The 15956-nt window shown below is 41.3% G+C and overlaps 1 protein-coding gene across 5 annotated transcripts in view; it reads right to left on the minus strand.

Annotated features, from left to right (window-relative positions):
• Positions 1-15956, minus strand: part of kif26ba (kinesin family member 26Ba) — a 53949-nt gene that overhangs the window by 3673 nt on the left and 34320 nt on the right. For 3 of the 5 annotated variants that reach the window (XR_013325835.1, XM_077712958.1, XM_077712955.1), the window contains exons 6-27: positions 15524-15739; positions 15306-15399; positions 12877-13022; positions 12320-12436; positions 11702-11888; positions 11006-11195; positions 9093-9261; positions 8095-8415; positions 7857-8027; positions 7440-7572; positions 7065-7254; positions 6750-6839; positions 6546-6667; positions 6174-6353; positions 5854-6101; positions 5147-5744; positions 4007-4869; positions 3407-3639; positions 3194-3331; positions 2793-3019; positions 998-1272; positions 310-460 (exon numbers count right to left, since the gene is read on the minus strand). Coding sequence is in view for 4 of the 5 variants with exons in the window: in XM_077712958.1 (XP_077569084.1) it covers positions 310-460; positions 998-1272; positions 2793-3019; positions 3194-3331; positions 3407-3639; positions 4007-4869; positions 5147-5744; positions 5854-6101; positions 6174-6353; positions 6546-6667; positions 6750-6839; positions 7065-7254; positions 7440-7572; positions 7857-8027; positions 8095-8415; positions 9093-9261; positions 11006-11195; positions 11702-11888; positions 12320-12436; positions 12877-13022; positions 15306-15399; positions 15524-15739 (5059 nt within the window). In the remaining variant the exon portion in view is untranslated. The remainder of the gene's footprint in view (positions 1-309; positions 461-997; positions 1273-2792; positions 3020-3193; positions 3332-3406; positions 3640-4006; positions 4870-5146; positions 5745-5853; positions 6102-6173; positions 6354-6545; positions 6668-6749; positions 6840-7064; positions 7255-7439; positions 7573-7856; positions 8028-8094; positions 8416-9092; positions 9262-11005; positions 11196-11701; positions 11889-12319; positions 12437-12876; positions 13023-15305; positions 15400-15523; positions 15740-15956) is intronic. The other 2 variants (XM_077712956.1, XM_077712957.1) reach the window with 2 other exon arrangements.

Genomic DNA, 15956 nt, shown 5'->3' on the forward strand with positions numbered 1-15956 from the left:
TATTAAAAAAGAAAAATATTTTTAATTCACTTTTATTAAAAATTTAAAATTAAATAAAATGGGAATATTGACTCCATTTTCAGTTTTTTTATGTATTCTTTAAATGTTAAAAAGAATATTTACTATATTTCCCTTTATTTAACAATAAAGACAACCCTAATTATTAGGTGTAGGTGAACCATGTAACAAACATTTTTTTAAATTTCTCCAGAAACAACCAGTTTTTTATAAGGCTTATAATAATGTGTAAATAAGAGGCATAAAAAGCACCATTGCGGTTTAAAGGGATGCAGGTGAATTTCTACTTACACTCAGTGGTCCATGTGTGAGGCTCTAGCATCAGATGCTGTTTGGTCTGTTCCAGTTCTTTCTTCAAACACTGGTACTTAGCTCGTACCTCGCTGATGCGTTGTTGACGATGCTCCAGCAGGCGCAGCTTCCCGTTGCCGTACACTCCCCCCTGAAACAGACCCCCAAAGTCAGTCAGTGAGGACACTTCACAGTATCACCCCTGTGAAATGTATTGCTTTCTGGAACCTGCCAGGCCCAGCTAGAATTTAGTGTATCTCTGAAAACACCAACAGAGGACTCTAATTTCATGCTTTAGTTTCTGAGAAACAGCCCTGTTTCATCGATTCATACTAGATTTATATGTGGCAACCAAACCTCCAACCATAAAATGCCTTTGGCATTTCATATACCACGAAAAATGGAACCCTAAGAGACCATTTGGTTGTGATTATTAAAAACCTCAAGTTTAATACTGTAAGTACTTACTCCAATTGCCAATTTAAATGTCATGATAATGCTTTTCTCTCTGCATCCGTCACTGAACAATGTAATTAACCTGCCTGACTCACTTCAAGTGGTCTATTACCATATGCAATAAAAAGACAAGTAACAGCAAATAAAAATTAGGTCTGCCACTTATTCTAATATTAACCCGTCTGAGAAGGTGATAAGAATTGTGGGATTCTCGGGATGCTAGTTTTCTCACCTTAGTCACACCTTTGTCTCGCCTCTTCTGCAGGCGCTCTACATCATCGATTTCGTACACCTTGATCTCAAAGGCCTCCGCTGTGGCTGCCGGACCTCGCAGGGTGGCGGATGAGAGTGGCCCCAGGGGCCCGTCTACCCAGCATGCACCTGGGCTGGAGGAGGAGGACGAAGAGGACGTGGCAGCCTGCTTTGCGGAGCGATGAGGCAATGAGGAAGGGTCCAAGGTCAGTGCTGGAATCAACCGACGACGCTGGAGGCCTAAAAATAGATGGTCTAATTATAAAAATAAAAAAGTCAAATAGTCAAAAACATAAACAATGTAATTATAATTGTTAGTTAACTAAACATTCAGTTGATTTAGGGGTCACTTTCTGTTGTTTTAGGGCAAATTTGGGTCATTTCCTAATGATTTTAGGCCAAGTTTAGGTCACTTCATAATACTATTTGGATCATTTTGGGCGTTTACAGTTTACTTGCTGTTGATTTGAGGGCAATTTTGGATCACTTCTTGTTGATGTTGGGTCAGACCTGAATGTTTTTGGAGCAGTTCCTTCTCATTTTTTTGTTATTTCCGCTTGGAATGGAGGAGGCATCTACTAATAGCAACGTTTAAATTTTAATTATAAGACTCATAGCTATTGTGTTCACCTCGAAGCTCACTTTCTTGACAGAGAGCAAACATCTCAAGCAAGTGTTTTTTTTCCCATATGCAAACCTAATCTGGACATGGTGCCGCCTGGGAGGAGGAAATTCTGCACTCCCATCAAGGTTATTGCAATTTAAATCAATAATCAGTGGCAAACTGCGCTAAGCGACCTGTATCCAAGCTCATTTGATGCGCATATTCATTGACATGCTTGTGATGAGGCAGCCATATTAAGACTCCTGCGCAATGTGCTGCTGATGGAGATTCATTAAAGGCAGCAGCCGCAGTTCACCTCTACTATTTCACACATGGTTGGTCGGGGTCACCTTTCCTATCTGATTCCTTGTACAAGCACATTTATTGTACTCCTCTCACACACACACACGTATGTTATTTCTACTTTTTGACCCCAATAACACTACACTTTGTCACAATGTGGACTTCTACAGCTTAAAATCGATTGTGTGGAATATTAGGTTGAAGCTCAGTTCTTTGTGGTACCGGAAGTGTTGAGTAGGCGTGTTAGAAACCCAATGAGAGAAAAAAATTCAAGGAAAATTGAGAAAATCACAAATTCTGGGTGTGAAATCATCTACTGGCAAGAGAGTTTTAATAGGTGGGACCAAGGCAGCTTGGACAGGAAGAGTAAATAGGATCTAAATTCATTAGTAAGCTTTTATTGTCACTTTTTGGGATGGATTTGTGTTCTGCTATCACTAGTGTGGTATTTTATGGCATTTTTAAATTGCTATAAAAAATATCTTTTTACACCCATGTGCTACAGCTGAAGATTTCTCACGGCACATTAATGTCCCACGACTCACTACTTGGGAATCAAGCTTTATTAATCTTGAAATGGAAATGTCAGGTTTTACAGCTGCATGGCTGAATTAGCATCGGAATAGGAATGTATTATTCGGTCCTTCCACAATAAACCACTCAGTTAATCACGAATACCTTTAAAAAGGTAATAAGGATAAATATTAACAAAAGTGACGCTTTTAAATTGAAGTCCTTCAAAAAGGCCCTTTAATGCCAATTTTATGTCTGCAAAACGCAACTCTGACTTGCTCAGTTGTGTTGGCAGGAAAGGCATTACGTTTAATTAGTTTGTACAACCCTGCTAACAAGCAATCAAGCACCTCACCTCCTAAGTGTCCAGCATTGCCCCTGCTTTTCTTGCTGCCCTTGGAGCTGCGTCTCGAGGAAGTGGTGGTCGAGCTATGCTCGCTGATGGAGTCTTGAGCTGATGAGGTGCTCCCTGTGTTCTCACTGCTGTCCCTCAGCATGCTCTCGTAGCCGCTGCTACCTCCGCTGTGGTAGAACAAGGCCGTCTTTCCCATGGCTGGCGGGAGTTCGCCACTCAGTACACTGCTGTTAGAATCCAAAACAAGAAATGTGCTCTGAACAGTTGACCCAATCCATGCAATTTTGTTTGTTGCAACGAAAGTGCCTGTTCTGGTTGCATTAAGGCAAAAGTAAGATATTTTCAATGAGCAAGAAGTCTAGTTGCCATTAATAAGAATCACCTAGATGCTTTCTAAATACCTGTTGTCGCTGGCATGGCCACTGCTGCAGCGATGTGGTTTTCGTGGAGCCGTTATCTTGCTATAGGGTGAAGGGAGAGTTTGGACCGTCGCTGCTTTCTCTTCACCCGAACCTCCACCAACGAGAGGTGCCCCCACACTGTAGGGTGTTTTAAAATGTCATAAAATCTCTATTTCCTCATGGACAAAACTCTATAGGTTAAAAATAGACAACCTTGCTCCTCCACCCCCTTTGTCCTCAGCTGAATCGGAACATCCTGCCTGGGCATGATTCCTAGTACGTGAACTGGCACTTCCTTGGAGGAGCTCAGAGATGCGGCCATTGACAGCCCGCAGGGGCAGCTTGGCACCGAAACTTCCCCCTCGACTGCGGCTTAGGGACTGTGTAGAACAGCAGGCAGGAGAGGGTCCTTGCTGCTGCACAGGGCTTTGAACAGTGGCCTGTGGCTGACAAGGCAGGCAGAAGGCTTAACATTGGGCTTCAAGTCATTGGCTACCTTTGACAACAATTGACACAACATTCATTCATAATGCTCATGTTTGACTGCCAATTAAACAGTGCTTGATATCCAATTCAATTGGATTGGGAGAGATTGGCAGTGAATCATCGCCGCCATGCCCTCCCATTCAAAATGGATTGGATGCCTTATCGCCATCAATGGCAGACAGTGAGGTAAATGGGGGATCAATTCTGTCTGGGTGTGCAGTGGTGACTGTTGCTTTCATCACCCAGGACTACTTGTACCTCGAAAAAGTTATTAGCCAAAAGTCAAGGTAAGAGTGTCATGGTGCTAACTCGAAAATGAAATAGTACCTTTCCATTAGGGGGTAGGCTGGAGCTTCTACTGGATCCTTGGCTCAGTGACTTGGTAGAAAAGCTGAGAGTCTTGGTGCTAGAGGCAGACAAGCTCCGAGCTTTGGGACTGCTGGTCATCAGCAGTTTACTGACAGCTGAGATCTTAGACTGACCACTGGACTTGGCAGGTGACTGCGGGGCGCTCATCGACCCAGGACTGCCCGCGAGGGCATTTCCAGCGCGAGTAAGGCTGCGGCCGGTACGAGGCAAGGTGCCGTCTCCTTTGGATCCTCCACCCCTAAGGCTCTCAGCCCTTTCCAGAGAGAAGCACTCATAATGGTGTGAGCCTCGGCCGAGAGAGTTTGTTCGACTGGCAAGTTGCTCCAGTTTAACACTGAAGAGTCTACTACTATCTATACTAGAGCCACGTTGTCTGATGCCACAGAAATCGTCCGTGGAGCAGCCCACTATTGGGACCTCATGAATGGGCTGATGAATTGGACTGGCAGCCCTATTTCGCAGGTCAAGGCTAGACTTGCGTACAGGTGGCAAAGGTGGAATGCCCCCTTTCTTGTGTGAGAAAAAGCCATGTTTTCCAGTCAACCCTCGACGGTCAAGTGTGGCACGGGGACTGCAAGGGGTTGAAGATGTGGCACCAATGCTTTTCGATGCTGAAGTGTTATCCAATCCATCGTGGCGGTTTAGGCGACTCCAGGCACGAGGGAGACTAGAAGTTCGATGGATTTCTGGTTTATAGTTATCAACCAGGCTTTCTCCTTGGACAACACCAGCAATCATTTCACAACCGTCCACCACTCTTTTGAAAGAATCAGGAGACGATACCACTTCCCCGCCTGAACTGGAGCTACCATGATCTTCAGCTGGTAGGGAAAGAATTGAAAATCTGATTTAAAAGTAAATTCGATTTGAACTGCTAAAATGATCAATAATCAGAAAATATGTTAGATTGAAATATGAATGATGGTTTCTTCAATGCAGATTGACAGAACCATTTTCAGTAAATCTACAACACAACATGAGGTGTGTAGTTCTGCTAACTAATTAACCAACCAATAATGGTTATACAAAATGCAAGTTAGTTTAAGCTTGGTAGAGATCGTGAAATAAACATGTAAAATGTAATGTAAATCTTCTCACCATCCCTGCAGATATTTTCAAGATTCCCACTGCCAGCTGCTTCATTTTTCAGGTTTGAATGCTCTGTCTCCCTCTTCACTGGCCTGCCGTCCTCCATACCACGTATCAGCCAGGGGTCCTCAAAGATCATTTCACTGGAAATGGAAGTTAACTTTTGGGTGTTGTATTTTGTTGGTGAGGAGCAGATAGCTGGTAGGGCCATCTCTCTGAAGGCTGCACAAGGGTGAGCACTGTTTGTGGTCTTTAAGGGAGACAGATTCCCAAGTGCTGGCAAAGCCTGGATTGTGGTTTTAGTCATAGATGGTGGCATTTTTCTCAACCTGTCCTTGGTTGGTGTTTCTTTTTCACATCTGGTTTCTTCCTCCAGATTTGCACTTCTAAAACAACAGGTGCCTTTGTTATCCTCTGACCTAACAAGCCCCAACGAAACTTGATTGGGTTCAGCCAGGGCCTCCCCTTGCTGACTTTGGGATTGGTTGAAACTATGGAGTGATTGATCACCCTCACTGCATCCACTCAGATCACTCATCCAGGAAGACATTGGAGAAGTCTCTGTGGCTGTCTTATCTCCTTCCAAGCGCAGCTTGGCCATTGCGATCTGTAGGTTTATTTAAACGACAAGGACAAAGTCATTATTTGAAAGAGAATTCCTCTCAGTAGTTTCACGAGGTGTATCAAAACTAGAAAGCCAAATCGGTCACACCAACCTCTGCCTTGGCAACAACTTCTTTTACTCCAGAGCTTGTTGCAATCACATGATCCTCAACAGGACTTGCACAAAATCCACTGGCATGGGTTTCCACCGAACAGCAGTCACTATTGAAGCTGACGATGCTCGGTGGGCGACAGGTTAGGCGCTGTGTCATGTAAGCTGCGTCATCAAGCGCCTCCTCCTCTCCAGAAGCCCCCATGTATATTAACAAATCTTCACACATTACACGGTGTCCAGCGAGTCCTGTAGTAGAGTGGAAATTATTTCACAGGCAGAAAACCCTTCGTTGTAGAAGCAGAGAGGAATTTCACTCACCTTCCCTGTGTGTATCAAGGGGTATTGGTGGGACATCGTCGTCACAGAGTGTTTCTGCTGAACCCAGGCTTGGAGAAATTGCTTGAGTTAGATCTTTGACTTGTGGACTCATTCCAACTGGAGATGTCCTGGACAGTGGACACTCAGTAGATGAACGACCACTGTCTGCAGCCAGACTGCCTGTGTTGTAGAAAATACATAGGTCAATTTTTTTTGGTCTTTTCATTAATTGACTGCCAACCAATCTAAATAGTCAATTTGGATGGGCTTCAGATTTTCTGAAATTCAGAGGTTTTTGCATGATGTTTTTACCAATTAAACAAGCTGACTTTAAAATAAGTAAAAGCAGAAGATACATGGTGTAAGACATACTATCGGATGTTAAAGCTTCTGTCGCTTGTCCATCCTGAGTGTTTGAAGACAGCGGGGATGTTGCTGGGACCACTCCCTTCTGTGTGTACACTTTACACCGTTGAGACGGCGAGGAAGGAGGCCTAGAGAAAGTCAGGTTTTAGTACATTTTCATTTGGAAACCAACATGCATGCTACTTGGAATTGAGGAACATTTTAGTTCACCTGTAGTCTGAAGTTTTTGTAAGGCTGGCAATGCCAAGACGGGGGGAACCGAGTGGCCGTGTCTTGGACTCAGTGTTGATGACCTCACGACTGTTCAAATAAGACGATATTTTGCGTCAAATGCTTACATCTAAGATCAGGTTTTCACAAACGTTTCCTCAAATGATAGTTATTTTATTGGTGGGTACTGTCGATTGTAAGATTTTTAAAGCATTTTGGTGGTGGTTGACGCTGTATACTGTGACGTGTTTCAATTCTGATAATTAGTTTCCAGTACATTTAAAGTGCTAATATGATCGCACGTTCTTGTTGTACCTGTTATGCTGCTGTGAAGCCTTGGCCCTATGAAGAGGGTTTGAGGTGTTGCTTCCTGTAACATTTCTGTTGCCAGAACTCTGAGCCAGACTGTGGATCATGGTCTGAGCCAGCTCGGCCTCTTCCACAACCTCTTTGATATCTTGCAGCTGTTCATCATTGGTTTTCCTTCTAGAAGTTTCTGCGCTTCCTAGAGTAAAATATACACACTAAGTACTGAAGCAAAAAGTATATATATTTTTCTTTTACCGGGTTTTTTAATTCGCTTAAATGAACTAGAGATGAGGATGAGTAATTTTTACAATGAAATGTATATATAGATCACTAATAGGTACTCTAATGATAATAGATTTTATTGGAGATGAAGTAATTCACCTGTTTTTGTCTCTGTATCCAGTGGGTAAGCAGAGGCAGCCTCAGTAGTCGTGGGTGAGTTTTCAGAAGGCAAACTTGGATCTTTGGACCCTTGTTTACAGACTGGAACTTCCTCAAACGGAAATTTGGTTACCTGAAACAAATGAATAACCAAAAACATTCAAATATTTAACAACAATCCCAAAAAAAATCACACACTCAGGGGTTTAGTGAACAATATCTTTATTGACCTTGGCATCCACATGTGTGGACATCACATTTTTGGTGGTCAGAGACTACAATGTTAAATTTTGGACCACTTATGATGTGGACATCATTTATTTCCAAAACCACATCATGTAAAAATATCATTCTTTGGTTTTACAAGAGTCTGGGTCTTAGGAGGTTATAAATGTCTAAATATTAGTAACATCTCACCTCTTCACTGCCATCAATGCAGTCCAGTCTTTCCTGCAGCTCAGCAAAAGTGTTACATTTGAGGCACTCTGCCCCCTCCTCAGGAACGGGGGCCAATGGGTGCCCTAGTATTGATGGAGCAGACTGGGCCTGAGACGGACCGCCTTGCTGCTCCTGGCTTTCGAGCTCGGGCTGCACCGCAACCCAAACAGTCAATCGTCAGCTCATTAGTGGGAGTCATGACCTCCCGGTCATTTACCTTCTGGACTGCCTGACTCGGTTGTGTCTCTGACGTTTTGGCTCGCAGGAGGGCGGGAATGATCGGCACAAACTCTGGCGGACCCTCGTTGTCCGTCAGCTCTCGATCGGAAACGGCGGCCCCGTTGGGACCCACGTAGATGACCGTGTCGCATGACTGCTCGCTGCTCGAGTATTGCTCGTCCTGGTCGCTCGACAGGCGCAGCAGCGGGAGGTCCGAGTTTGGGTCGCCACGGTGATGGAAAGGCCGTAGGTGGGTGGGTCGGCGCATGCGACCTTCCTCACAGGAGCTCTCTCCTCCAGAGGAACTGGAGGTGTACTGCTGATGACAGATGACGATGACAGGCACTGAGAAAGGACTATTATTACACAAGGTGTTATTTTTACTATTCACCTCCCGGGAGAGTTACTGAGATTGAGCATGTTCTATTTTTCATCCACAGAAATGTGATAAATATATCAAATTTCATTACCATAATACAAAAAATAGCACATTTCATCATTTAGCAATAGAGAATGACAGCCACTCTCTTTTGTCTTTATTTTTGCATCAAAAACTTTTGAAATTACTCTTTTATTGAGCGCTGTGGTATGATAAGAGTCATCACTCTTTTTAGGGCACACATTTAAATTCTATATAACAGGGGTCGGGAACCTTTTTGACGAAGAGAGCCATAAACAATTCATATTTTCAAACATTATTCCTTTAGAGCCATTCTCAGAATTTAAAAGTAAAAATACATACAAACTGTGAGCATTTATTATTCATTTCCCCACTTTGAAAGTAAAAAAAATGTCTGAATTCTTTTGAGAACATTATTTCACTGTTGCTAATCAATGAAAGAATGCATGCAGAAGAGTCTAATGAAGAAAAAATATGATTTAAAAAGGCCACATATGGCTCCCGAGCCATAGGTTCCCTACCCCTGCTATATAATATCTTTTTTAAAAGACTTGGATGTTATTAGGGTTAACAGATCAAATTTTATTGAAACATACCACTGTGACCTTCTTTTTCTTTTTCATGCGTAGGACGCGGGATGCTATCTGGATGGTAGAGAGACTTTCAGAAAAATCCCCAGGCAAGGCCGAGATGTGAGCAATCATGGTGGTGCGGCAGTTCATGTTGCCAAGTGACTCCCTCAGCAACATGGTCAGCTTGCTGTCCCTAGTAACAGACACACGGTATGGACTTGACACGTTGTCATTCGCAACCTTACTATAAGCATCTGTAGACTCTGAACATTTTATAATTGTGGGTTATGCCAATAGAGTTGCAAAGCAGAACAGATGAGACAGGCAAAATTTAATGCTAATCATTTCTTTCAATACGTGAATTTGTAAGCGCACGGAGCACAAATGTTTTAACAGAAGCAGACTAATATTGGGTGTTTATCTTTCCCTTTTCCAAGATTAAATTTGCTGAATGGTGACTAAAATTACATTGTGAAATGATTCTACGAAGGCTAGTGTGCCTTTTTATTAAGTAAACAGCATATTTGCCATAACCATAGATCTTCTGTCACAAAATCACACAGACAAAGAAATTGAGAAAACTATTATCTCCTCCTGCCTTGGCCAATGGACACAATTTGGTTAGGTCAAACCCAATAGAGCAGCTGCCCAAATCCAATTGTGCCTTATGGCTTTTAGAAAAACAATTAGTATATTGTTTTCATTATTTTCAGGGAATACAATGTGTTCAATAAGTCATGACCATCAGTCCTCGACAACAGTGTGTTTTTTTGCACAAAAATTGGAAAAACAACGTTTTCTGCCATTCACGTTTTTATCCCTTCAACCCATTGTGGCTATATTGGATGAATTCAAGCCGAATTTGCCATCTGTTTAATTTTACAATTGCTTTACCCTTTTTTTTTTAAACCTAGTACAGGGTACTTACTTAAACTCAATGGCTTCTACTCGAAGCACCATCCCAATAAAAATGGATTTGAAACAGAGTGCCATTAATGGCACTGAAACATCACCATTCACAGTCAAAAAAATACATTAAATTAAAATGTAATGTCTGGTAATGCATTTAATGAAATGCCTGCTGAGAGTCTAAATATTAAATATATGTGGCTTACAATCAAGCAAGGCCGAAGAATCACCAAACATATTTCATAATGAATCGCTCGCTATCAAGTAATCCCACTCAATATCCCTAAAGTGACATGAATGAGTCACTTGACGCTTGTGAGGTGTAAATCCCTTCACAATCCCACATTGGCTTAAGCCACCCGACTAAAACTCCTGCTTGCTGAGCTGAGCTTGCTTCAGCATGTAAATCTTAGCACTGGTGATTTAATTAACCCAGCGTGGTGCACACAGTCACATAGCCTCAAGACCAAGGCAGGAAGGAAGGTAAAACAAGGACAAGAAATTTAGTGAACGGTAGAGAGAGATTTGCATAGCGTCGACTACTAATGCATACTGAAAAAATGTTTGCATTTTTTTTCTCCTCATTTGTTTGTCCCTTTGCCTTTTCTTAGCCTCTCTCTTCAACTCTTTATCTTTCTAACTTATTGTATCTCTCACTAAACCGCATAATGAATATGCAAGAGCAGGTGTTGCTTATGACATTGATCCCAAAAACCTTGGAGGAGGAAAAAACAGTTTTTTATTACTCTCCGGCGCACTAAAATCTAATTCTACTATTAACCATGTAGAGAATACTCATTAAAATACTTAAACGTTTGAATGGTTCTTGTAATACATTCCTTTTTTTTCTTTTTAAATGTGACAGAAATCTTCACAGTCCACATAAAACATTAAAGGCTATTAAAAGTAGGGACGCTTGACTACATTTTTTTCGATTGACTTCGTGGATGATTAACATGTCAATCCATCCATTTTATGTAATGATGGTCTTCAATTTTCTGTCATTTCTAGCTCGCTCGAGGGCTTACTTGTATGGGATGTGTTTGCTCCCGTTGACCAAGGCCAAGATCACGTTGCCCAGGGCTGACAGGGAAAGGCACAGTGGCGCCGAGCTAGGCGAAGAGTTCTCCCTGCCTTTCCCTAGCGTTTCGCCCTCAAGGACGGCGTCATCACAGCTGCCAAGGTCCAGCAGATGGAGTCGACTACGACCTCCCGACACTGGCAAGTTGAAAAAATAAGAACAAAATGTTTTACACCCACAAAAAAAAACACTTTTAGTTTAACACTAAACTGTCGTGTCTTGATTTTAATTGGTGAAAGTGAAGTCCTTGACTTCTTTTTAAAAACTTTACTTGTAAAAATATGACAGCTATGACAAGATTGTCAACATATTAAACATAAGATAGTGCTATTGCGTATAAAACCTTGTTAAAATATGTACACTTTGTATACCATTTTGGGAAGGGCAAAAAAAAGCTTAGTAGACCGTCAGGTTTATAAATTGGCTAAATAGGGATATAAATCAATCCTTAAGTGCATTACAAGTTTTCACCCCAAATCTGAAACAGTGTAATGTTTCCAATGTGTCTTAAAAAACTACAAATCCTAGTCTTCTTTTGGGGAATACTCAATTTTAATATTTATGGTAGTGGCACTTGGAGAGCCACAATATTAAATGTTGGCGGACCTCTGGTAGTAAATATGAGTGTTAAGAACTAACTCACTTCCTCCCTTGCCAGTCTTCTCCATGCGATACTGGTAAATGTGGAGTGTAAACAGCATGTGGGAATTCCTGTGCTCTTCCTCAGTCGTTTCGGGACGTTGGCTGCTGTGGCGAGCCGCAATGGCCGCATCTAAGAACCAGGCTGCCTTTTCTGGCGTGGGTGCACGTAGCTCGGACTGGTTCTGAAGCTGAGGTGAGATGAGATGTGGAAATAAGTCAATTTGATTGAAGAAGACAGACAGTCAAACAAGAAAGGAGGATTTTGGTATTGATGTTATGTGCGCAATACCCAGCATGCTCTAGAATGATTGACATATTCAATTTACACCTCTGGTGTGTGTGTGCACTTGTTGGTGTGCTTGTGAGAGAGAGGGAGATAGTGTGCGTGTTTTACTGTGGGGTATCATTACTGATGAGATTATGTCAGATTAGTTAGGGATTACACAGATGTGTTTGTATTATGCGCTCTAATCCAAAGAACATATAACAAAACACACTTTGATTTGTATTCAGTTTTACACAGAGAATTGCCAAGATAATACTCTTGAAAAAAAAAATATATATATATATATATATAAATATATGATTGTATTATTTTTGAAAAAATCTATGTGCACACCTGCATGCCACAAATGGGGTCTTCACACAGATAGACCCCAGGTGACTGTCCATCCTGCAAGCTGTTTGTGGCCACATCAGAAAGTAAATCCTTCAGGTTCTCTTCTTTACCCCAAACCTTAACAATACACAAGAAAATATGAACATCTAATACAACCTGACTATGTATCTTTTCTGTATTTCACTTTGGAAATGTTTGTCAATTTGGGAATCTAGAAAATGGATTTTCATGATTCCAATTTCAACACTGGAAAATTGTCAAGATCTGAAAGCACAAGCAAGCACCATTTCCAGTAGAAATGCCTCACTTGGATCAAATTCAAAAGCCACAAATACATACTAAATAGATGAGTGGTATCGCAAAAGTCTTTCTGAAAATATCTGTGAGCTATTTATTTTCATTTCCTCGGGTAAAACACAAAGTAGCAAATTCTCTGTTTATGATAAGCTTTCGAAAATCAAGCTTCCTCTGAAAAACAGTCCTTTTTTTGGATACTTTGCCTTCTAACCAAAATCTGTTTACTCCAATAGACGGATGCTCCAAAATGAATCACCCACCTCAACTGCGGACACACGGACAGAAAAGCGCGCCCCTGTCTTCTCCCGCCTTTCGTTGATGATCTTAAAAAGCCAGGAGATGGCACAGGGGATGATACCCAGCGTCTGCAGGGAGTCGTGGCGGCCAATCATGGTAAAGGATTTGCCTGGATCAGACAGACAGGGTGTTAAATTCAATGTGAAAAAGTGTGTTTTTCCCGTCGGGCACCCTCACACACTCACACGGTCTTATACGACACACACACCACACACACACACACACACACACACACACACACACCTGCTCCGACTGCCAGGAAATCAGAATCCACTAAGACAATTTGTGACACCTCACTGCAGACTTAGAAGGACATGAGCAGCCTGTCATATAAAATGTGTGTGATTTGTTCCGTGACACGACGGAGGATCAAGTACTTGTCAGCGGCAGTGTAAATTTACAATGTTCTCGCTTGCCTCCTATGTTTCCCGGAGCATTGAGACTCACTGTCAGGCCCACTAATGCAGAGAAGACTGCTAATAATAAGTCTATGGATTTAGTATGAATAACTCATGGTGATAAATAATTTAAAAAGGTGAATTGGTGCAGATTTTCCAGGGGTAAAAATGGTAAATTATTTAAACATGTATAAACATGAACAGACTTGAATTAAGAATATTGAGACTTTTAATGACCTATTTTAGTTACTGACCTTCAAAAACCCTGTTTAACCTTTTTTAATGCATGAATTAGTTTTTTTTTAATTTTATAATATACTCATAAAATACAAGGGTTTCCAATCTATGGCCAAGGACCAATATACCAATATTTTGCAGTCCCCAATTTTAATAATAGTGGTGTTGTCAGCGTGTACCTTGCAAAGGGCAATAATCAAAATATATAAATAGTTATAAATAAATGACTGACTCGGAGGATACATTGTCGGAAAAAAAGTTTTTGAAATAGTAATGAATAACAAAAATGTGTGTTTAAAAAAAACGATGGGTGAGAAAACATGTAAATACATCTCAAAATATAAATAAAGTAATAAACAAACTAAATCTACATGCTGCACAATGCAACAAAAATTACCCTTAACAAAATGTATTAAAGTTGAGTAAAAATTATTTTGACGTTACAAAAGAGACACTTTTCGCTTACATTATTAAACATGTTTATAAGATTTAAAAAAAATGTATTTCCGACCAAAGCAATGATAAACACGCTGTTCAAAATCCTAAATTTAGTTGGCCTTGGACTGCAACAAGGAATCATCATCTGCTTTCTTGGTGGTCCTCCTATAAATGTACTCAGATTTAGACTTGGTGTTTACCAAGTGTTCATGGAAAAATTTGAGCCAGCATGTCTGCAGCCAACAGCCCCAGACAGAGCCCACCATAAATGCTCAGCGTGTTTCTTTCACCATTTTAATTAGTGAAAAACTTAAGTCCCTTGTAATGCAGCCTCATTACTACGGATGGCCGTAAGGGGACTATATCAGCACTCATCTACTACTACGGGTGGGGGGTCCGCATAATGCAATACCTCACCTCGTACAACTGTTGTATCGATTGAAAGTGCAAAGCCTTCTGCGGCTCGATGGATCTGTCTGTGATATAAGACCGCTCGCTAAACATTTATCAAGTACAATTGAGTAGTGGTGAGCGCAAGTCTGTCTTTGGGATCCCTCAATACATGTTGTCAATATATTTACATTTAATAACTGGCTGGTCTCCCCTACCCCCCAATAATTTGTGTCCTGTGAAGCATAGCAATTGCTGGCTAATTTTGCACTCTGGGTGGATGACAGTATTTTATTTTTGAGCGTTTTGACCTAAATTACGACTTTAACTTGGGGTTACGTCACCAACGTAAGATCTTTTGTAACTTGAGAAGTCCCTATATGCTCCTCCATAAAATATTTTATAATAAGAGCTTTGTAAAAAAGGAATTATCTAATGTGTAAGTCAACATTTTATCTAAATGATTAACTTTCAAAATAGTTGTTGATTAATAGCCCTTGTTGGTCAGATGAAGGAAACCAAAACTATAATGTGGCCTATGACAAATATGAGTTTGACACCACTGATCAAAAAGAAACTTGTTAATAAAAAGAGCATTTTTTTAAATTTAAAATGCAATCCAGTTAACCTGAAAAGTATCTTTAATATTGGTCATAATGACAGTATTTAAATATCTGAGAAATATTTGAAATTCATAACCTCTCTCATAGTGACTTATTGACTTTATTTGTGAATGCACATGTCGGCCGTGATATGATTGAGTCTGCAGTGAGAGTTTCCGAACTCTTTAAGATTGCATTCAAAAAGGATTAGGAAGACAGAAACAGATTTAAACTTACAAAGAAATGCTAATCCCCTTCTTTCTCTCACCGATCAATGCGAAGCACACACATTTGCTTTATTTGTTATTTTGTGTGTGTGCATCTTACCCAGCTTGGAGTGTCCAAAGCAGAAGACGCACCCATCTGCTCCATTCACCACTGACTGAATTACCTCGGCAACCGTCCCCGCACACACTTCCGCCTAGCAACAGGTAAGGCAAGGACAGTCATGAAGAAGCAATTACTAGAGCCGAGGGTCAAGAGCTTTCCGAATATAATAGGGATAAAAATAGCTTGGAGAGAGACCGATGAACCGACTGACGTACTTGTGACGCATCGGACGGAAAGGCGCCATCGAAGGTGAAGATCTTTGGAGGGACTTGGTTGGCCACTGCTCTCTTTTGGGGGGTGGCACCTGCTGTCTGATTGGCTAGTGGGTCCATGATGGTAATCTGTTTCTTTCTGGGGTCCACTTTGAGGAAAGAACTGGACTCGGCAGTGTCCGACTGGGATGCTGGGCACACACGCATCATCACTTTAACCTGTCACGAAAGAATACAAATATGAGCTAATAGTACCTATAATTATGCCCTCATGGCACAATGTCCAATTCAACGAAACACGCATTTTTGTTGATTGGCTCCCTAACGGCAATAGATATTCTTTCCATTTGAAGTGAGTGGTCAGCAGTGATTGACAGCCACCATCCCAATTCAAAGGGATTGGACATCTACAAGTGATAAACTCACATTGCTCAAG

Source organism: Stigmatopora nigra, chromosome 3 (genome assembly GCF_051989575.1).
Source record: "Stigmatopora nigra isolate UIUO_SnigA chromosome 3, RoL_Snig_1.1, whole genome shotgun sequence".
NCBI classification, from domain to species: Eukaryota; Metazoa; Chordata; class Actinopteri; order Syngnathiformes; family Syngnathidae; genus Stigmatopora; species Stigmatopora nigra.